The sequence below is a fragment of the Lipotes vexillifer genome, unplaced genomic scaffold (genome assembly GCF_000442215.2).
Source record: "Lipotes vexillifer unplaced genomic scaffold, Lipotes_vexillifer_v1.1 scaffold792, whole genome shotgun sequence".
Lineage (NCBI taxonomy): Eukaryota > Metazoa > Chordata > Mammalia > Artiodactyla > Lipotidae > Lipotes > Lipotes vexillifer.
This window is the reverse complement of record NW_006795663.1, coordinates 406,181-430,702: the sequence shown is the minus strand read 5'-3', so window position 1 is coordinate 430,702 and position 24,522 is coordinate 406,181. Positions and strand designations below refer to the sequence as shown.

The window sequence follows — 24,522 nt, the reverse complement described above, 5'->3', positions numbered from 1 at the left end:
TTTTTTTTTTTTTTTTTTTTGGTATGCGGGCCTCTCACTGTTGTGGCCTCCTCCATTGTGGAGCACAGGCTCCGGACGTGCAGGCTCAGCGGCCACGGCTCACGGGCCCGGCCGCTCCGCGGCATGTGGGATCTTCCCGGCCCGGGGCACGAACCCGCGTCCCCTGCATCGGCAGGTGGACTCTCAACCACTGCACCACCAGGGAAGCCCCAATCAAATAGCTTTTAAAACAGCTCAAAGATAAAATATTTAATGAGTCAAAAGAAGACCATCCTAAAATGTTTCTCCCATAATGAACAGATACTAAAGAAAAACATTAGAGACCCAACTTAATTAAGGATATGCATGGAAATAAAATGCATATCATTCCACCTCCTCAGTGATGTTTTAGTACATAATAGACATATAGGGTACTCATATTGTATTTTCCAGGACAATTCCAAAATCAAACACTTTATACCCATAAATGCATTTGTATTTATCAAACTATATATGCCTAATTTGGGCTGAGATATGATAATAGTTATTTTCTTAATGCAGCTTTATTCAAACATAACTCCAATGTTGTAATTTGTGATTAAGACAAATTCACATTATCTATAGCCTTTTAGTTGGCTCGGTTGGCCCAGGGAGACATTTTTGGCATTGCTTATTAAATTTTTAAAAATTCATGTTTTTTTTCTATTACTAAAAAATTCAGAGGGGAAACAAGTTTAAAGCCAAAAAGAAAAGAAAAGAAAAGAGAATACCATTTCAGTTAAAAGCTACTGGATTATTTTTTATATACCCTATTCACTAGACCATGGAGGGATCAAGAAACTATGACCAGCAGGTCAAATACAGCCCCATTGCCTGTTTTTGTAAATAGCTTTATTGGAACACAGCCATGTGCCTTTGTTTACTTATTGCCTATGGCTGTTTCCACTCTACAGTAACAGAGTTAAGCAGCTGCAACAGAGACTGTATAACCCATAAAGTCTAAAACATTTACTATCTGGCCCTTTACAAAAAAAAAATTTTGAGCCTCCCTGCTCTAGACCTTTTAAGATATAACACAGAAAACTCCTACATTAGTGCTAAGTTAAATAACTTTAATATTTTTTGCCTAATTTATGATTTGACATACACTGTTAAAGTGCCCTTTATCCAAGTCTTATTAAATGAAGGTTTAGCTTTAGTTGCTTTGTTCACTGAGGTTTCCCATGTACAAACCGTTATACGGAGAAGAAGCTGTGAAGGTTAGCTTTAGATTAGCAAAGACTATTCCCATCAGATTTGCTTGTTGCCTATTTTTCTTATATTGCTGTAAAATTACCATTTCGGAGTCACTGTGAGAGGCCTGACCCAGGCTGGGTGCAGGCCCTAGCTCAGAGTGAGAAGCTTGGTCAAGGGAGAGAAGGGGCTCAATAATGTCATCGTAATCATCTTCCTCTGTATCCCCCTCCCCATCGGCAAAAGTACCTCTAGTCAAGAAATCGGAGCGCGTCCGCGCCATTCGAGCTTTCTTTTTATGGGCCGGTCTGGCAACCTGCTTGACCAAATGATAAAACAAATAACACAAAAATGTTTTGTTTTGGTTTTTGGGAGACGATGCCAATGAAAGACATCAGAGAGCTCATGAATTTCTTGAAACATCCCCTCCACCCCTGTGCCCTTTTCACTAGAAGTGACAGCGATAACCAAAAGCAATCCATATTCATTACTCTGGACAAAGAATAAGAATGGAAGCTAAATCTATACTGTTCTTCTCCATAGCCAAGGAAGTCATCTTTCACTGCCATAATGAGTCACCAAAGTCACTTGCATAAATTGCCTTCTTTTCCTCAGCAACTTCTTTTTTGTAAATATAATCTGGATTTTTAGGCACCCTTCCCTGCCTGAAGTACTCCTCTCTAAGTGTAACAGACTTAACTCATGGCTTCTTTCTCTATAAACACTTGGGAGTAAATGAGTAGATGAGGTGCTCTACCTACAAGAATAATAATTTCCAAAACAGCGTGCACCTATTTTGCATAGAAGACAAATAAAACAAAAGTCAATACTTACCTCTCTTTGGCCCGGCCCAGTTAACTTCACAGGTTTCCAAGCTGGTTCATCTTGTTTATGGAGTTGAGGATTTCCACTGTTTAAGGCTTCCTTGGTGACACTTAGGATAAAACAACAGGATTACATTTCAATTCCTAGCAGATATCTCATGGCAGCAGTCTTAAAAGTATAGCATGAAATATAGTCTAACAAGTCAGGTCAAAGAAATGGATTTGATAATGAGAAAGGGAAAATACCAAATCCCCAAATCTTTAGAATCAGTCTCAGAAGAAGGGGCCTTTACTCTAATCATTATAAAATACCTGATAAGTAGCCACCCAGTGATGAGTACCTCATTACTTTGTTTTATACTGAGATGGTCCTATTGATAAGCAAATTTTCATTCTGAAATCTCTCTGTAGCTTTCATCTGTGGTCTTAGTTTAAAATTTTTAGAATAAAATCAACACTGGCAGAATAAGAAATTGTTATCAAGCTAAAAGAAGTATGCCCCAAACCATAAAGATGGTATAGTGTTAGTCTGTGAAATTTTAATTCTGCTTGAATAACCACATGATATGACTGCTTTATCATTAAATTCTCTGTAGAAATGAATGTCTGTGTCTGATGAAAATCTGAACAGAACCTGTACTTTTATGGCCCCAATTATCTATATTAACTCAGAACCATGAGTCTTAAAATTTATCAATAACAGGACTGTAAACTCACTGAAAATCATATCTTACCTTCTAGCATACTGCTGGGTTTAAAGTAGACACTAACTTATAATACCATTTGGCAGAGTAATTGCCCTTGCATTCAAAATCTTCCACTTAATTTTATAAATGAAGGCCTAGGTTATCTCGTCCTTTGCCCTAGGCAATAATCCCTAAACAAAGCTAATTAGATGTCAATCTTTCTGATAGCCAAAAGCTTCTCAGACATCTCCCTCTGACCAGTGTACAATCAAGTCCAGCAATCCTAGGTTGTCCTGAATAACCCTTTTGGTTATTAAAAATCTCTCTTGCCACAGCTGAGCCATTTACCTTCGATTTTTTTTCTCCAAAAGAGAAACAATTAATAGGACCTTTGATAGCACCTGACCACCCTAACTAACTTTTAAACTCACAGCATTTTCTCTAAGTTTCTCCATGATTTCTTTTTTGTTCTCCCTTACTAACCAGCTGAAGACTAAGATGTACTTATCATCACTATGGCATAGAAAGGACACTAATCTAATGTTACTTCCTAATCATGACATCCAATGCTGATTTCTAAACAGGAAACTCAAATTCTGGTCTCAGCTGTTTCTCTATATATGTGACCTTATACAAGTCATTTCACCTCCATGGGCACCAGTGACCTCATCTATAATATGTGGGAACTGGACTAGATATTATAACGTAGAAACACTAACTTTTATGATTCTATAAAATGCTAATGTTTCTAGTATTACTTATAGAACAAGAGAAGATGTGAAGTATGAATTTTACTTAACCTTTCACACAATCTAATATATAATCATTTTGAAGATACACAGATATTAATAAGGTTAAGCAAACTAGGTCAAGTAGCTATAAGACTTTTATCTTGGCAAAATGATAAAAGGAACAATTCACAAGGATGATTGTTTTTGAAATCTGTAAGTCTTCTACAAAACAGATTCATGGATGTAACAACTATGCACATACACACATGCACACCCCTCACATAACTAAAATTAATCAGAATGACAGAAAATAATATGTTTTTAACATTCTCTGGTGGGCTTATATGCTACACAGAGTCTGAACTTTCGGGCAATCTCTAGGTTAATGCGCAGCACTGGGATCTCAAGTTGTCATGTAATCCAACTGCATTTCATACTCCTGTATAAAAATTCTTAGTGGAAAAATAAAATATCAATGATCTCTTGCCCATATTTACAAAGAGTTTCTATAAAATCTGTAATTTTAAAGACTGACAGAGTTAAAAGTTAGGTTATGATGAGAAAGTTATTTTCAGAGTTAACATGAAATTTAACTTTTTTAGCCCTAAGATATAGCCCTCCTTTCATTTAAACAGTGATATTCTCCCACAAGAACAGAAAGAATTCACTGTATACATAGCTTTAATATAAATATCTTAAATTTTATCAAATTTGTTTTTATGTACCACTTAAGAAATGTTTTCTCACAGCTACCACTGCTTAAGACAACTTAAAAGAATAAAGAACTTCCACTTATGTGAGGTATTTAAAGTAGTCACAGGGAATTCCCTGGCGCTTTCACTGCCAAGGGCCCAGGTTCAATCCCTGGTTGGGGAACTAAGATCTCACAAGCCGCGCAGACAAAAATGAAAATTAAAAAATACATACAGTAGCCATAGTTTTAGAAACAGAAAGTAGAATGGTGGTTGCCAGGGGCTGGGGGTAAGGGGAAAAGGGGAACTGCTTTCAATGGGTAACTGAGTTTGTTTTGCAAGGTGAAAAAGCTCTAGAGATCTGTTGCACAACAATGTGCATAGAGTTAACACAACTGAACTGTACACTTTAAAATGGTTAAGATGGTAAATTTTATGTGGTTTTTATTCCCCCCCCATCAAAAAAGTACAAAGAACTTAATGCAGACCATAAATAGGTCAACAGCTGTGACAAAGCACATTAACTTTAAAGCCTGATACTAACAAGCTTGGACTGCTACACCTAACAGCTCTAGGGCAACCAGCAATTGCTGACTGCCTACTAAGTTTCCAGGCACTGTACAGCCCTTCACAAATGTTTTCTCACTTAATGGGGAGGAACCAAAAACCCTGCTATCTGTGCTTAGTCAAAGACTCCTAGGGTATAATTATATCCAATTTCAGGGGGCTGGTGGAGTCAACAATTAGGAAATTTTTTCACACACAGAAAATGGCTAATTTGAGTAGCACCCATACAAATAGTTGAGGCAGATCAAGGCACCCTAATGAACATTTCCAAAAAGTTTCCCATTTATACATAAAAATAAATAAAGACTTCACTTACAGGGAACTACTCATATTTTCCTTTGGCGTGAAGAAAATGGCCCTAGTAGTTCCATCTCTGAAAGGGTCATCAGATTTGTAGCTACAAGGCTGAGTTGGCCTAAGGTGTTCTCTTTTTGAAATGCGATTATTAGAGAGTTTACAGGCTACATTCAGTTGGGTGGACATTCTGTCTGTCTTGGATAATTCCTTAACAGCACTAGATTGGCATGGGCCTCCTTTTCTTTCAAAGAACAGAGTGACAGGTCGGTCCTTCAAGGGTAAGTGAGCAGAGAGACTGTCTTTTGGGGCAAGAGCAGCATCTTTTACAGTTACTGATGGAGTCCCAGCTACACTGGGTTCGTCCTTATTTGGGGTATTCAGGATGAGGAGAGAGGATGGCCTCTCTATTCTTTGCTTTGACTGATGGAAAGATGGTACCAGAAAAGTCTCCCCAGTTCTTGGCTTTTCAATTGTCTTAAAGGCTTTACGCTCCTTTTCTAAAATATCTGTTTGCTGGCGAATCTGTTCCATCATCTCTTTTTCATTCTGCTGCTGCAATTGCTTTTGCCTTTCTTCCTTCTCAGTGTTTAGCTTTTCTAACTTCTTAAGCACAATATTGGAAGAAGCTGTATTCAAAGAAGCAACAACTTGATTTTCCCCTGGGAAGTGGTACTTTCTGGCTTCCCTGTTGATATCCAAAGTAAGAGATGGAAGTGTTTCTTCACTTTCCAATAGTTTGTTTCTCTGGACACTTGTATCTAGCTGAGAACTTGTTTTCAGTGGGTCTTGTTGGGGAATATAAAAAAATGTAGGCAGACTATTTGAAATAAAGGAGTCTCTCAGCTGTGGTTTACAGGTAATAGATTCAGAACTGCAAACCAGTTTTTCCTTCATAGTCCCATTCTTTAAATGCACTGAGTCAGCAGGTGCCCTCTTTTGAATCAATGTATAGTTAGTCTCACTTGAGGTACTGAGGGCATTGTCCTGTGAATCAAAATTTGGACTGCTAGATATCTTAGGTGACAGGAATGGCACATCTCCTTCATCTAGAATTATGGGCTCTAGTTTGCTCTTTTGGCTTTCCTCACAGCTCAGAAGTTCCAAGCTTCCTTGAGAGCTTTCACTATCCGGTGTACCCTGTAAAGACTGAAGGCCCGCAGGCATCAGTTCTGTAGACCACCTACGTTCTTCTGAAGGAGACACACCACCAAGAGAACGGACTTTCAGCAATTCTAAACTAAATATAGCTTGCTCTAGTTCTCTCATTCTCCGACTTTCTCTTTTGGCCCGGCCCACTTTTTTCTGGTGGAGATCTTCCAAGGATTTGGGTCTCTCTCTTACAGTCACATCTGCCTGCAAGTCCATACCACTTTGACTTCTGGCTCTCTCCTGTCGCTTGTTTGGGGACTCGTTCAAGCAGTCCTTTGAACTTTCATGACTAATTCGATTACTCTCTATCACAGATTTACATTCCTCTATGGCTTTTACTCTGTTGTCAAATGAACAATCCTCCCATTCTGAAGGGTCTGAACCGTGAACTTCCAGAGTTCCATATGGCTTGATATTTGCCAATCCAAGTTTTAGTTTTGTTTTTTTTAGTCTTTGTTCTTTTAAAGCTTTAAATCTATATCAAAACAGGAAAAAAAAATAGGCTAGAGATATCTCTTGGTCACCACTGGAGAGAATACATTTATTGAGAATATTTTAAAAAGTGGAAAGTCTCAAAAATTTTCTTTTTATAATATTAAGTATTTCTTAAACTAACTTGGATGCACATTTCACAATTCTATTTCTAGTGGAGAAGACAAACTGAGATAACTAATTCTAACAGGCAAATGTTAGAGCAGACATATAAGAAGTACTTGACAAGTGAGGAGTTAATTATTATAGCAAAAAAGATTACCTTTGTCTTGCTCTGAATCCTCTACATAGTGATTGCAAAAGGATAACTTTGTTCCTTTGTTCTTGATACCTCTTACTTTCCCTGTAGCCTTTCCATCTCGCCTGTATGCAGATAGCAGCCATGTGCCTCCGCCTATAGTGCTCCCTCCATTTCTGCTGGATGACGATGGCTGCAGTCCGGAGCTCCAAATACCGCTGCCTCTCTAAGTGAGCACGCCAGGAAGCTTGAAGAAGAGTGGCTGCACTAGCCATAACTAAAGCATCCTGCTGCACAGCTGCATCTCTGACCTGCTTCTGATTTAGGTAATTCCTCCAGAATCGCTGTGGGGAAGACAAAATAATAAAAACTGTTGTCATATCTTATAACACATTCTCACAGAAATTTCTTATGTCATAACTAGAGGTTAAGTGGCTAAACAGCTAAACTGTGGGTGGTTAAAGTAAAAAAAGTTTCCTTTTCCAGATATGCCTGGCTAAAATAACTATTTTAGATAATATAACCTCAATGAAGTTAATTATACAACTTAAAGTAATTTAAAACTTTTTGACGCTTTCATGCCCTACAAATTAATTTTAACAAATTACATTATATTCTCACCTACAATTTGCCAATATTAATGGGTTTAATGTCAACGTGTATACATTGCAAAGATTAAGATATTAAAGATTTTCTTGTACAAACAGTAAAGATCCTGTGGAAAACAGCCAGCATATAAATCAATGAGGGAGAAAATAAAAGAGAAATGTAAAATATGATACCTTTCATCCAAAATGAATACATAACAACAACAATGTACATATAATTCTCAAATATCACTCACAAAACTAAAAATAACTTGCCAACAAAAATTAAGGCACATAACTCCTTTGCCCCTAATCATACCTCACAAGACATTATAACTATAAATTCAATTTAATTTCAATTTAACTCCATTAATATTTATTAAAAGTCTATTATTATATGCCAGGTAATCTGTTGGATGCTGTGAACATTTAACAAATGAGTAGGACACATTCTCACCACTGAAGAAATTTACAATCTTACTTAAATGTTTCACAGTAAAACAGTTCTAGTTACTAAAACACTGACTAAATAAACTAGCCAATCTCATGCAAAGAATCTTTTGTTTCCTACCTGGATGATAACGGATGCCTGTCTCAGATGGAGGAAATGCTGTCTACACAGCAAGACCCTGAACCATCGCTGCAACAATATGATTCTGCGGAGCACCTCTTGATGAAGCAGATCTTGTAGGTGTTGTCGTTCCTGCTCCTTTAGGAACACCTACCAGAAGGAAAAAAGATGAAGCATACAGCTTAAGAAGAAATGAGAAATTTATTTCATCCTTCATCGTTCCTATGGTAAGCTTTTTTAGAGAAGAACAGACACAGTGGCAGACAGGTACAAGCAGTACTGATAAATATTTCCATCAACTTAGCCAAAGTAGTCACTCTCAAACTGGAAAGGAGGCATTAGAATATAGAAGGGGAACTGGAAAGGTGAACATTACTACAAAAATCCCAGTGCCAGAGACTGTGATACATTATTCCCTTGGGAACTTCACCATTAGAAGCCAATGTAGTACTGGTAATATTAATATGTCATATTTTTCAAGGATGTTGGAGTGGGGAAAAAAAAAGATGACAACCACAGATTTTAAAGTTTGATCATAATATGAATAAACCAATAATGATAAGTCTTTTTGAAACCCAGCATGCGTCAAAGGCTTCCTGCTGCCCAAAGCTATTCATCAGTTTACTTATTTACTCCTTCATTCTATTATAAATCTTTAGGAATTTAGGGGGATACAAAGATAACTTAGACACAGTCCCTTTGGAAACAGGATTTACAATTCAACACTAAAAGCAGGTAGATATTAAAAACTGTATGTATTTAAGGTGTACAATGTGATGTTTTGATGTATGTATAAACATTTTGAAATGATTACCACAATCTAATTAACATATCCATCACTTCCCATTTTTGTCAAAAATTTAAAAATATTCTTAGAAAGTACAGATAGATATTAGATACCCAAAGAGGAAAACAGTAAGCTATTCAGGGCAAGGACAGAGGACTCCACCTGAGCAAAACAAGGAGTTGGAAATAAGAATAAAGGTACAGGGACTCCCTTGGTGGTCCAGTGGTTAAGAATCCACCTTCCAAGGCAGGGGATGTGGGTTCGATCCCTGGTTGGGGAACTAAGATCCCACATGTCACGGTGCAACTAAGCCCACGCGCCGCAGCTACTGAGCCTGCGTGCCACAACTAGAGAGAAGCCTGTGCGCTACAATGAAGATCCCGCCTGCCGCAACTAAGATCCAACACAGCCAAATAAATAAATGTCTAAAAATGTAAAAAAAAATTTATAAAAAAAAGAATAGGGGCTTCCCTGGTGGTGCAGTGGTTGAGAGTCCGCCTGCTAATGCAGGGGACACGGGTTCGTGCCCCAGTCTGGGAAGATCCCACATGCCATGGAGCAGCTGGGCCCGTGAGCCATGGCCGCTGAGCCTGTGTGTCCGGAGCCTGTGCTCCGCAACAGGAGAGGCCAAAACAGTGAAAGGCCCGCGTACTGCCAAAAAAAAGAATAAAGATACATACTGGGACAATGGAACAATTAATAGCATGAAGTGGGGCTTCCCTGGTGGTACAGTGGTTACGAATCCACCTGCCAATGCAGGGGACACGGGTTCGAGCCCTGGTCTGGGAAGATCCCACATGCCGCAGAGCAACTAAGCCTGTGTGCCACAACTACTGAGCCTGCGCTCTAGAGCCCGCGAGACACAACTACTGAGCCCACATGCCACAACTACTGAAGCCCACGCACCTAGAGCCCGTGCCCCGCAATAAAGAGTAGCCCCTGCTCGCCGCAACTAGAGAAAGCCCACGCGCAACACCAAAGACCCACTGCAGCCAAAAGTAAATAAATAAATAAATTTATTAAAAAGTGTGAAGTCACAACATGGAGGTTCTTGGAAAAGAAAGATGTTTAGATTTAATGAGGAGATTATAAAGGGATTATTATTGAGCAGGAGGCTGACATAAAGTATATTAAGATGATGATTTTGATACTATGGGTAGAGTGAGTTAAATGGAATAAAAAATAGACTGGCATTAGATGATGGATTTGTTTACTATAAGAGAAATGTGTGAGAGCTACAAAACAGAACTAAAATGGAAACAGTAAGAATGGAGAAAAAGGGAGAGATGTGAGAAACATTTATAAGGAAAAAAACAGAAACAGAACTTTGTAAAATGATTAAAGTGAAGGGTAAGCCAAAATATGATTATGGTTTCTAGCCTAAGAAACTAGAAGAAAGGTGACAGAGAAAAAGACTAGTTGATTAGTTAAAGACAGTAGGGGAATCTGGATAAGGTCACTTTAGGCAAATTGAGTTGATAATTACAGTGTAATACCTAGGAAGAAATGCTTTTTAAGCAGTTAAAATTATAGGCGGCACTAGAGCATTGGTCATAAGCTCTTTGATTAATACTGACTACATTATTAAGTAAAAATCTTGGCCTAATCGATTTCCTTATGATATCTGGTACACTATCTTTCTTATAAACATTCTCCTCAGCAAAGACTGCCATTATTACTTATATACAAAAATGCACTAAATCTGGCAAAAGCTGTATATATTATATTTACCATGGATTTTCCAACTTGATAATTATCTGGATTAAGATTTATTTTCCTGAAGAAATCCTGAATGTTAAATTTGGATGGAATAATATTTCGGGGAAGAAGTACATGGAAATGGCTCACAAAATCCTGAAAAGTGAAAAGAAAATGTTGTAAAATCACAAAAGAATTATATGTAAACCAAATCCTAAACTAGCTAATTGTCCTTTTATTGATCTTTTTCTCATTATTTTAAACAGGGTGAAACCAAGAATTTACTTGCTAATTTAAAATATTTCAAAAGGTTAATTAGTAAAATGGTGGGGGGAGATAGTGATTCCTACATATTCTGTTATCAAAGGGGAATGAAAGAAGAAAAGAAGGGCAGAAGCTAATTCTCCCTTTGAGAAAGCTGTACTAAAGACCAAAGAAAAGGTTATTTAACAAAAATCTGAATTTTTTAGCAGAAAAATAAGCAAAGGTGACAGCTATTTCAGGGTACAACTGAGAATAAAGCTTTCCCTCAACAGTAAAGACCTGCTCAGCTGCTGAAAAGCTTCAAATAATTTCTATATCCATAGCAGCAGTAGCTGATGAGAACAGTTGTGAGCCTTGCTGGCAGCCTCCTTTGTAAGAAAATCCTGCTGAGAAGACTTTAGGAAAAATCAAACGGGATCTTTTCTTTTGAACTAGATAGTTCTGATTGAAGTATTTCAATTACTGGCGTAATCAGTGTGAAGAACTGCCATGTTATGAGTAAACTTATATTAACAAACATTCAGATCAAATGAGAATAGCCAAGTAGTGGATTCTATTACAACACAAGCTTAATGAGATTGTTGTCATTCAATGGAAATGAGTATTCTCTATCCCTCTTCAATTCTGTATACAAAAGATAGAATGTAAAGGAAGAATCAGGAGAAATAAACAAGTGAGACCCAAATAAAAAATAAGCAAGGCATAGGAATAATTTACTTGATGTACAAATATATTTAAATATCACTATAAAAGCATAACCTGGAAAGAATATTTGCAGCTGTATCCTGATTGGCGAATTCGAACTGTCTCCAGCATCCCAGTGTACCGAAGCTGTCTAAGTACCAAGGCATCACTGAACCTTAAGGGCAACTAAAACAAAGAAAATGGAAAAAACATTAACCCAGGAGAATAGATCTCCAAATTAATGTTTGTCTTATAAGTGTAGTTAAGTTTTGAATATCTAGGAATTGACTGGAGGCTGTCTGGTTAAGATACAGCAGAGGTGATGGGACAATCTTACCTCCCCAGCTGGTAGCTTCAGAAAAGTTCTAACTGCCTGACCAAAAGGAAAAGAGACACCAGGCTTCCAGGCTTCTCTACTTGCAGAAGAAGAGGGCCTTCAAAGCTCAAAAGGAATGTAGTTGCCCACAGGCCCCATAGTCTATTCACTATAAAATTTGTAACAAGATTAACCTACTTATACATAGTCAAGACTGTCTATATTTTTATTAAGTAAGATTTTATCTACAATCTCACTCAGAAACGACTTACCCCACACTCTTCCAGTTGCCTTGGTTAACTTGAGAGCTGACATATTTCTTCTTCTATGACTAGTACAAGGTTAAAAGAAGTTTACTTCCCTAGTTTTTGCTGATGATACTGGTATGACACATTGAAAACAAAAAATTCCTATAATCCCTGAGAATTGATCTCTCATTGTATAAGCATCAATAGGGAAGAGGCTAAAGGGAGGCATTCGATCATCACCAGTCATGACACTCTGTCACTCCTAGGTATCTCATAGGCATATTTTTAGACATTCAAAAGAGGCTGTATTTGGAGCTTCTGATATTTCTCCCTATTCTCTAAATACTATTTTCAATGATCCACTAAGGCAATCCTAAATATTTTTCTGCAGAAAGATGGGGCATACCAGCTGTCAAAAAAAAAAAGTCAAGTGGGCAACTTATGTTAAATAATAACAGCAGTTAATATTTATTTAGTACTTATTCTGTGCCCTTAAATACTTCATTAATTGAACGCTTTGCATAGCAAGAATAACAGGGACTCAAACTTCTATTTAACTGTAAATAAAGTGGGTTCCTCTTTTGTCACTATAAAAGAATGGCTAACATTTACTAAGTGCTTAGTATGGGCCAGGAACATTCTAAGTACTTCATAGGTATTGACTCATATGTATTCACAAAACACTATGAGGTTGGTCCTACAATTCCAGTATATTGTTACACAGATGAAAATATTTAAGGCATAGAAAGGTTAAGTAACTCATCTAAGATCACAAAACTTATAACTAGCAGAGCTAGAGACTGCTTATTAAGAATTAAGAAAGCTGAACCTAATTCCTACGACATTTTAGCAGTTTGGGCTAGAACTATTTTTTTCCTATGATGGACATAAAGATGACAACTGTTTACATTTAACAGATATGTTTTGCAAAGCTCTAATAAGGGGAACTGTCATATAAAACAAGAAGAAATCAAGAATGTTGAGTATCTTCCCTATTTTGAAGAGACAAGAATCTCTAAACATGAAAAATGCCACGCAAGTCCTGTAAGAATAATTGATACCTTATATCTAAACAAGACAGATTAACCTTGGTACGGGTAACAAAAGTTGCATAAAATTCTTTTATATGATGGAATTTCAAGAGATTTTTGCTTCTGTAGGAGATGCTAAATTCTAGGAGATGCTAAATTGAGCCCATATAAATACTTTTCAGGCAGCTAAGTGAGGAAGTAAGAAGGATATTCATAGAAAATATAGAACACTGTTTTCCTTACAAAGATTATAGATAGCTCTTCCCCGCCACTTATTCTTAGAAAGAATTTAAAGCTTGGTTTGAAGTAAGCTGAGCTAGAAGCTCTTATTTACAGACATTTTTACCTTTTCAGCATTAGAGCGAATGCATTTTACAAAATATGGTTCTGCATGACCAAGTGTTTCCATCAGCTTGCTTAATGAGGCCTGCAATACAAAGCAATATAATTAGCAATTACTGTCATTCCAAACTGGCAATGAATGGTTTATAAATATAAACAACAATGTTGGTAAAATATGCAAAAAAAAGTGGTATACACAGAAATAGGTTTGTTTCTGAAAAGCACATTGTGTACACTGCCATACTGATTAAACTGAGGCCAGTTAAGGATGAGGATGGCAGTTTAACCTTAAAGCTGACAGACTGGCAATAGTAAATACTGCAGATATATTTTATAGTAATCTAAGTCTATAATAAATTTTTTACCTTTCTTCACATTTCATGAAACAACTTTATTCAAACTCATGCAGTCTCAGAGTAACTTTGGGAAAACATCCAGGAGGGTATCCAGGAAGGCAGTAATCCCCTGCTTCAATTTTAATGTTTGAGTATGTAGTGATGTTCCCTCTTTCATTCCTGATGCTGATAATTTGTGCTTTGCCTCTTTTTTCCAGATTAGTCTGACTGGAGGTTTATAAATTTTCTGACATTTTCAACGAACCAGTTTTTTTATTTCATTGGTTTTTCTCTATTATTTTTCTGTTTTTGATCTCACTGATGATTTCTACTTTATCATTTCACTCCTGCTTGCTTTGTGTTTAATGTTTTTCTTTTTCTAGTTTCTTAGGGTAGAAGCTTAGATTACTGATTTAAGGCCTTTCTCCTTTTCTAATAAGAGCATTTAATGTTATAAATTAACCTTGGAGTACTGATTTAGCTGCACCGCACAAACTGTGATATTTTATTTTCATTCTATTTAAAATATTTTTAAAACTGTCCTTCCTCTTTGACTCATGTTTTATTTAGATGTCTTTTTAATTTGCCAAATATTTGGGGATTGTTATCTTTATTTTATTGATTTCTGTTTTAATTACAGTCAGATAACATATTTTGTTTATTAGTATTCTATTTATCTATTGGCTTTTCAGCTACATCTCTTTGTATTGCTTTTTGTGTGTGTGTCTGCTCAACGGATAACAATATACTAACCTAACCGCACAGTATACTTAGAGTCAATATTTTATGATTTCAAGTAAAAGAAGCCTTACAATCACATAGACTCCTGTTGTTGCTGTCATATATATTACATCAACATACACATTTTCTTACTTTTAGGTGTTCTTTTCGTGTGTGTTACTGTAATATAATACACAAAATATAAAATGCTTGAATCATAAATATGCAGTATGGTGAATTTTCACAAAGGGAATACACTCTTGAAACCAGAGCCCAAATCAATGAATAAAATATTATTAGAACCTTAGAAGTCCCTCTGTGCTCCATCCCACTGAACTTAGCAAGATCACTGTACATAGGCTACCTGCCTCCACCCTCCACACCTCAACCAAGGGTTACCATTATCCTTACTTCCAAGATGGTAAGTCAGTTTACCTGCTATTAAACTTTATATAAAGAGAAAGATACACTATATACTATCTTGTATTTGTTGCATACAATTGTATCTTGTACATTTTCAGCACTATATGGTAGTGATTCATTATATGACTATACCACAGTTAAATTATCTGTTTAGGATGGATATCTGGTTGCTCAAGTTTGGGCTGTTAGGAATAAAGTTGCTATGAACAATCTTCTACATGTCTTTCAACCGTTTTCCAAAATGCCTGCATCAATTTATATTTCAATAGCAATGTATAAAAATTCTGGTTGCTCTACATCCTTGCCAATACTTTGCATAATCAATCTTTTTTATTTCAGCCATGCTGGAAAGTGTGTAGTATTATTGCCTTATAGGCAGTTTTAATTTTCATTTCCCTGATGAATAATAAATAATATTGAGGATGTATGTGATAGGCTTATTGGCCTTTTGGATAACATATTTTGATATAAGACAGGTTTGCTTGTTCAAGACTTTTGCCCATTTCTATTAGGTTGTCTTTTCAAGAACTGATTTGTGATTTTTCATATATTCCACATATAAGGTCTTTTTTCAGTTGCATTACAAGTATATGCATATACCCTGTAGCTTGCCCTTTCATTCTCTTAGTAGTGAGCTTGTGTTTAACAGTTTTATTGAATTACAATTTACATACTATAAAAATGTATCCATTGTAGTGCATAGATCAATGATTTTTTTAGTAGATTTATACAACTGTGCAAGCATCATTACAATCCAGATTTAGAAATCTTCCACCCATCCCCTCAAAAGGTCCCCTGCTGCCCATCTGCAGTCAACAACTGCCCCCGCCCAGCGTCCCAGGCAACCACTGGTTCACTTTCTGCTGCTATAAATAAACCACCTTTGAAAAAAATAATCCTCTTTAGACATCTTTTCCTCTCACTATAAAACCAATATGTATCTACTGTAGAAAACAGAATACATAGAGACATATTCGAGAATAAAAATCAGCTTGGTTGAGTTTGTGTAATGACTTAATTCTTAGTTCCAGAGTTAGAACTAGAAGTAGATTATTTTCTTCAAACCGATGGGCCTTTATGCAGAGAACTCAAGATTTCTGCCAAAAAAAACAAAGTTAGAAAAACCCTTAGCCAAGGAAGAGAAACACTTAGAATTTCCACCACTACAAGCAAAGGACTACACTGACTAATGATGTAGTGGTGGATATATTTCCCAGCAATCTGTGGGTCTCTGAGCAGCTAGGCATGCGTGTCTTATCAGGCCAAGAGAGGGGCAGTAGTTTTATCCACGTTTCAGCAGATATAACAGCAACAGCATGTGCATGACCTATTATCCTAAGAGAAAGCCACAAAACTCCTTTCAAAGCATTAATTGAGCAGACACATGGTGCCTGTGAAGTGGCCTCCTTTCATATACAGCTCTATGCAAAAACAATGCATAGTTTTTGCCTTATGATCAAGTTGCATCATCTCGCTCATAACTTAAGACTTTAGCTACTTTATTTGACAGTCTGGTGGCTAAAAGGATACTAACATTTGCTGGCAGTAGACAAAGTCTCAAAAGAGAATAATCCAGAGTAGGGTGAGGGTGGCTATCTACCTAACCACTGAAATAAGAAAAATATACATATGGTCTACCACCTTGTTATTTGTTTCTATTTGTTTAATCTGCTCTTTCTTTTATCCTGTCTTTTTAAAACTGAGTATACAGTTGATGCTTGAACAACACAGGGGTTAGGGGTACTGACCCTCTGTGCTGTTGAAAACCCACATGTCACTTTAAAGTTGTCCCCCAGTATACTTGGTTCCACCCTATCTGGAGTTCGAATCCTCAGATTCAACCAACCACTGATCGTGTAAAACTGTAGTGTAACTATTGAAAAATATTCCATGTGTAAGTGGACCCATGCAGTTCAATCAAGGATCACCTGTATTTTATGATTCCATTTTAGTTCTGCTATTAGCTCATTACCTATGATAAGCTTTTACTTTTTTAAGGATTTCTCAAGACTTTACATCTTTAACATATCACAGTCTGCCTTGAAATAATGCTAAACCATTACCTGTATAGTGTACAGTATACAGGTAATGCTGTAACTTTACAAGAGTATAAACTTTACAAGAGTATAAACTTACATTTAGCCCCTCCCTTTTGTGCTACTTTTGTCATACATTTTATTTCTACCTCACAATATATTATTATTTTTTTCTTCTATAGTCAATTATCTTTCTAAAAAATTAAAAGAAGAGAAAAAGTATTTATTATAGTTAATTACACTTCTATCATTCTGGCAATCTTAGTGTTTTGTATAGATCCAAAATCTATGGTTTTCTCACCATTTTTATCCCAAATTTAACATTCTTATAATGTAGATTTCCTGGCAATGCATTCTCTCAACTTTTGTTTGCCTGAAAAAGTCTCTATATAACCTTCAATACTCACGTGCATAGAATTTTAGAGTGACAGTTTTTTTTCCCCCTTTCAGTTTTTTAAAAATACTACTCTTGAATTCTGCCTTTCATAGTTTCTGATGAGAAACCTACTGTTATTCTTATCTTCATTTCATGGCACATAAATGTTGTCTATTTTCTCTGGCTGTATTTAAAATTTTCTCTTTTTAACTGGCTTTAGCAATTTGATGTGATGTGTATTGGTGTGTTTAGGTTTGTTCTGCTTGGGATTTGGTGAGATTCTTTGATCTTTGAGCTCATATTATTCATAAAAATAAGGAAATATTTTGGTCATTATTTCTTCAAATTTTTTTCTGTATCCCCCTCTCTTGACTTTCCTTCTTAGATGCCAATTACACCTATGTTCAATGATCTAATATTTTCCCACAAGTTACTAAGGCTTTTTTTCATTTTTTCCATCTTTGTTATTTCTCTCTGCACTTTATTTTAAAGCAAATGTAACTTCTAATTCACTGCTTCGGCAAATAGGTGTTAATCCCATCTAGCTTATTTTTATTTTCAAATATTACATTTTTAATCTTTGAAAGTTCCATTTGAGTCTTTTTCATATCCTCTATTTTTTTCTCATCAGTATTCATGTTTTTCTTTGGACATATTTATATGATTTATAATAGCTATTTTGAGATCCTCATCTAAATGCTATTTCCATAATCTCTGTCATTTTTAGATCTGTTTCTTTTTCATTTTTCAAAATTTATTTATTTATTTGGTTGCACTGGGTCTTAGTTGCAGCAGGCAGACTCCTTAGTTGCAGCTCACAGGCTCCTTAGTTGTAGCATGCAAACTTTTAGTTGCAGCATGCATGTGGATCTAGTTCCCTGACCAGGGATAGAACCCCGGCCCCCTGCATTGGGAGCATGGAGTCTTCACCACTGCACCACCAGGGAAGTCCCTAGATCTGTTTCTAATGATTGATTTTTTTCTCCCTTGCTATGGGTTGTATTTTCCCTGATTCTTTGCATGCCTAATAATTTCAGATTGGATGCTAGTGTGATTTTACCTTGTTGGATTTTGTTATATTCCTTTAAAGAGCAACAGACATTTTCCCCTGGGGCTGTTAAGTTATAAAGAATCACTTTGATTCTTTCAAGACTTGCTTTTATTAAGCTCTGTGAGGGCAGGCCCAGAGCAAAACCTTGGCATTTGTTTGGATTCACTCTCCCTGGGCTACAGCAAACTGCCTTTATGCAGTAACCTGGGACTTGCCTCATTTATTTCCCTCTTCTCAGGGATCATAATCCTGCAATGCTTACTGTCTAATATCTAAAAACATTCTGTTCTTATCTTTTGTCCATTTTTCTAGTTGTTTATAAAAGAAGGGCAATTCCTGTATCAGAGTTCTATTATTTCATTTTGATGAAAGTAAATATTCATTCACAAGAAGTGTATGAAGTCAAAGACAGCTGGGTGCAGTCTACCTCCATCACTTCTAATTTCCTCACCTGTACAATAAGAATGACAGTATTTATTTCACAGAATTGGAGGAAAAATAATGTATGTGTATAAATATTTAGTAAAGGATCTGGAAAATATAGTACTCATTACTTTTATAATACTTAACAATGTATTAGAAACATTAAAGATGACTCTTTTTGCAAATGTTAAACACAATACATGAATTTAATTTGAAGATATCTATAATTCCTGAATTTGGGGGATTTTAAGGGACATGATAGGATTGTAATTATAACTAAGTTTTATTGTAGTAGCTATAATGTTTACTCTTCAGATTAAAGTCTGAGTTTGGTATACAGACACCTGTAAAAGATCCAAGGTAACAAAATAAAGGACACAACAGCTTAATGGTTCTACCCTTCATAATTATGAGATTAATGCTTCCTTTTCAGATACCAAGCTCACCATGTTACCTTTTGATCAGAATTTGGCTTCCCACCTTGATCTGCTAATCAGGAGGAAATGTGATCATGAACTAACAATTATAACAAGTCTGCCTATGACTCTTATTTCTCATTGTATATTAATAAACTTTGATACTGTTTTACAGCAGTGTTTATAGTTTATCAGTCAGCATGATATTTTTTTCCCTGTAAATTCATCTTTGCATTTCTAAATCCATAGAGTGAAAACCCAAACTCTGGGATGTGAAGACACCACCGAGGTATAGACAGACCTGTCTGGTCAAGCAACATCTCTCTCTTTTTTTAAATAATCAAATACCATTAACCCATAGGATTGTGATTTTAGAAGGATTTTTTTTTAATTCATGGCAGAGCTTCCATTATATATTCAATTGTCTTTCCTTTAACTTTATTAGCACCTAATAAGTTGTTTGGCTCTTTGATCTTGTTTTTGTGTTTTTTTTTTAAAGAGCACTTTGACCAAGTAGCTTTTATAGAATCTATTTTTTCTCTAGGCCTACGGTGAAAATTGTCTAAAATAAAATGACATTTCTAGCCTACAGTTTGAAGAACTGTGCTTATAAATCAAACAAGATCATATCCAGTGATATGTTAGTAGATAATTTACATTCAGGTATCCTGGATTAAACAGGAGCATTGAAAAACGTGATAACATAGAAGTATAGCTATCAGCAGATAAAGAAATTTTTAGTTAACAGTGAACGAGGCTTCTGTGATAAAAGCATGAGGTAGAGTAAAATTATGTAAAGCACTGTTTCCTTTAAGATTTTCAGCTCTTTTTCATAAATATCTAGCAAATGAATAGAATGTTAGAGATGATTTGAGAAGAATGGGAAGAATTTGAAGAGAATTTTGTAAAGTTATTCTGGAGGTTATTTGGTTAGTCTATTATGATCATATTTATTCCTAAATGCCCAGTTACAATGAAAGGAACTGGATTCCTATATACACAAAACTAAAATAAACAATCAAGAAAAAACTTACAATTCCATTGAGTTAAATGTTGATGGCAGTAGCATGAGGTTTAAATATATAGGGAGAAATATACATCATCATGTTAACAGTGACCATTATCTGGGCAGTCAATTTTCTGATGCTTTTCTCCTCACACTGAAAATAATAAATTACTCTTTGGGATATGCACTATCCAGAGATACAAGGATGAAAAACAAAAGCACTTGACATTTTTTCCCCATCTTTGGTACTTCCATCCAAAATGACCATTATAGTGTAGCTTTTTAGTCACATGAATCATATCCTATTCAGGTATCTTGCAGATCACTTTGACCTTACAATGTCAACCTGAACAAAACAGATTCCTCTTTGTTAAAAATAAAAGGAAAAAAAGGTAAAACAGGAAACAACCTGAAACTGGGCACTGATGCTGGGAGGTTTCTTCTTCTTGTGCAAATGAAGAAGAGACTTGGTAATGCGATCCTGTAGGGTCAGTCTTGTCAGGTGCTTTAAAGACTTTACTTCTAGCAAGTGCTGAAAAGCAGGGGGAAAAAATCAAATTCTTCATATAAATTAATCTAAGAATAGGAAAAACAAAATTGTAAGCCAGTTTTCATTATTCATGCGTATAATGACTGTGGTGAATAGGAGCGATTAATATTCAACGTCCATTTTTACCCTCCTTCTGCTTTCTTACAGAAGCTTACCAGCTAAAAAGAAACTACATTTCCCAAACTCTCTTACATCTCAGGTTCTGGATGTGATTTAAGTTCATCAGTTCCCTCACGTGAAACTGGGAAGGTCTAACTAAGGCAGAGGCTTTGGCTACTAGCTTGTTTCTGCTGGGAAACATGTACACAAAAGTACTTTAGTTTTCGGTGGTCCCAGTGCCCAGGCACTACTTTTTAAAGTGTTGTGAAGCAGAGTGCATTTGTGTTGTCACTGCAACTCTAGTAAAAGCACCTTAGCCCCGAAGCCAACAGTTGTAGCAGCTTTCTCTTGATGCCTGGATTACACCACAGGTGGTATGAGCCTGGAAGCAGCACCAGTGATAGCGGCTTCCTCATTTCCTAGCTTTCTGAGTACAGCTGAGGTCAGTTCTGCTCCGTTGTTTTAATACTTCTGATGATTTCTGTAAGCACCTCTTTGAATTAAGTCCCTTTCTACTTAACAATATCTATGGTGGTTAGTTATCTGCAACTGAATCCCGACTCATACAGATAATAAATTAAATTCAATCCCTGGGCTATATAGTAGGTAAGCCAGGAACATGTACACAGAAAAAAAGAAAAGGTAGTCCCTATCAATCCGCATCCTGAGGTCCTAACTATTAATCTTATAAATAAGATATAAGTTACACATAAAGCAACTAAAGAATACAAAACAGGACACTAATAAAGTATTTTGGAGCTTTTTTTAGCTAATCATTAATCAATTTTTAAAATCCTACTAATTTATGGCTGTGAGCTTGTCAATGGAAAAAAATGTATCTATACAGTTGTGCAACTCCATATGTTATTTAAAAAGTAGTAAAAGTTTTATTGTATGAGAAGCACAGAATTGAGTTAAAAGTATGACAAATTAAAAGACTAAAAAATATTAATTTTTGACAAGATAAACATTAATAAAAACTTCCAAGTGGCATTAAGTACAATATACATTTAAACAATTCCACCTAAGAAAAAATATTTTCAATAATGACAAAGACTTATTATCTGTATACAAGAACTGTAAAAAAAATCCTTTAAAAAATATATCCAGTGATAATAAATGAGCAGAAGACTTCAACAGGCAATTCTCAAAATATAAATGACAAGTAACATAATGACAATCAATCTCACTTTTAATCAAAGAAACACACATTTTCTTTTAAGGAGATTTTCTGCATATCAGATTGGCAAACATAATAGAGGCTGATAAAACCCAGGATACATGAAATAGGCATTTATGCACTGTTCTTAGGAATGCAAATCATTATAATCTTTCTGATAAACCATTTCACGTCTACATATTTATCTAAGGAGAGCTCTGAATGTTATTTCTGACAATGTACTTCAAAAAATAGTGAAAAATTCTAAACAAAAGCAATAAGGAGCTATACAGAATTTTTTTCATAAAGTATGCTTCATTCACACAACTGAATACTATACAGCTCCTAAAAATACTGTAACCTATATTTACTGGCATGGAAAAATATCTGCAAATACTCTTGACCAAAAAAAACCCCACACAAAACAATAATATATATGTAAATATATATAGTACATGTGTATATTGAATTTTGAGAGTTTATACTTTACTTTTATTAGCATTTTTGAATTCTTACAAAAAGATTCATTGTATATTAAGAAAAAAATAATTTTACATACTGGTCAGGACTCAATTAGAAGAGTTTTGTGGTTTATCCATAAGTAAAAAGAAATTAGCACCAAAGCCTAAAATTATTCCCCTCCCCAAACATTTAAGATACTTCTGATAAAAAGACCTCGGAAACGGTTTCATTTTATAAACCATATCTAAAGCAATGGTAAAATTAATTACTAAATGTCACTATGTGAAAAAGGGTCAGATGAACTGTGAAAAATACAAGTAACTATTTTTTTTTAAACTATTAAAAAGTCCTTCCCATCAAGGAATTTAATTAGAAAGGTAAAAACAAACAAAAAAAAATCCACATTCATTCTTATCTCAAGGTCTTCCCTATCTTTTCATTTGCTTGGAATACTCTATAGCTAGACCTTTACATTGCTTGATTTTTCTTAGCATTCAACTTATAGCTTAAATACCCAAACTTTCTCATAAAGCTATTTTCTTAAATACCCCAAAGGCAGCCCACCTCTAAATCAATAATATGTCATTTCATTTTCCTCTTTGCACATAATATCATCTAAATCATCTTTTGTTTACCTGTGTATTTTTTTCTCTTTCTCTAAAAGAATCACTATGAGAGAGCAAGGATTCTCTGACTGGACTGTTTATCTCAGCACCTCCAATGCCTAACAGTGTCTGGTACTGCAAACTCAATAAATATTAGTTTGGATAAATGAACGAATGGTTAGCAAGTAATGATTTTTGAAAAATGTTTCCTCAGCAACTGGAGACCAGTCTCTTGTCCACAAAACTCACCATGATTAGATGCATCAACAAATATTCAGTGATTACTACAGATTCTGTTCTAAGTGCTAGGAATACATTGCATTCAAGTACAGGGAAACAGACTATAAGGAAATTAAAAAATAAATGATAATCTGAGGGTTATTAAGATTTATGAAGAAGATAAAACAGGGCAAGGAAGAAAGGAGAGACAAGGCAGAGCAGAACAATGTGGAAGACAGGAGGCTAAGGAGGCAAGAGAGAGATAAATCCAGTCAAGGGACAGCTTCAATAGTCCAGTAAGATGTGACAAAAACCAAGAACTGAACTGTGGGCCCAAGATCTAGCAGAAAACAGATACGGAGTTAATTCCTTTCTGAGGTCTTCTGTTCATTATCTACTTTATTCCTTTCTTAATTCCATCTTCATTGTTTAGCTTATTAAGATTAGTCAGTTCATTCTTTTTTAAACAATTATTTACTGCTTGCTGTGCAAGGTGCTGTAGCCACAAAGATTAAGAAGATATTGCTCATGTTGTTAAAGACAACTAAAATGCACAATAAACTTACCTTCAACGTTTGAGCCTGAGTGACTACAAAAATTCAGTAGGGGAGTGACAAACCAAAATCGCTTTGGGGATCAAGTCTGAGAGATGAGCAGGGTGTCAAAGTAGAAATGTACAACAAGGGAACTGTCAGTAAAAGACTGAAAATTTAAAGGTAGATCATATTAGAAAGGTATATTTAATAGAAGTGATGGTTTCAAGGTATGAGAGGGAAAGTACTCTCTAGGAGAGAAAGGGAAAGAACTATCAAAACACAGCTATATTAACAGAAGGCTAAGGGCTGTTGGATTATATGTGTTGAATATTTGCCTGTGTTTATTCAGAACTGTAATAAAAATAAAGCATTCTAAATCCTACCTATATCAATAAAATGAGGTGCCCTTAATACAGGTGACTGAATCTTATTTCCAGTAGCGATAAAAGTTGTAGGGATGCGTACAATAATGATTCATACTCAAGGTAAAGTGGCTGCAGATTTCACAAAAGAGCAAAAGGGAAAAGAAGTTCAGGTTATCTACACTTCTGTTGCTTCCTTCCACATCACATAAAACTAACTTAATGCAACCAAAATATCTCAATCAGCAAATGACCATGGTCAATGAATAGGATCTGCCTGCCACTTTAATTTTTTTTTTTTTTTTTGTGGGACGTGGGTCTCTCAATG

The 24,522-nt window shown here is 35.6% G+C and overlaps 1 protein-coding gene across 1 annotated transcript in view; it reads right to left on the bottom strand.

Annotated features, from left to right (window-relative positions):
* Positions 1 to 24,522, bottom strand: part of MYO9A (myosin IXA) — a 224,341-nt gene that overhangs the window by 82,076 nt on the left and 117,743 nt on the right. The window contains 8 exon segments of the mRNA XM_007467841.1: positions 2,047 to 2,146; positions 5,029 to 6,633; positions 6,913 to 7,232; positions 8,047 to 8,196; positions 10,565 to 10,687; positions 11,555 to 11,665; positions 13,421 to 13,501; positions 20,612 to 20,734. Of these exon segments, the coding sequence (XP_007467903.1) occupies positions 2,047 to 2,146; positions 5,029 to 6,633; positions 6,913 to 7,232; positions 8,047 to 8,196; positions 10,565 to 10,687; positions 11,555 to 11,665; positions 13,421 to 13,501; positions 20,612 to 20,734 (2,613 nt within the window).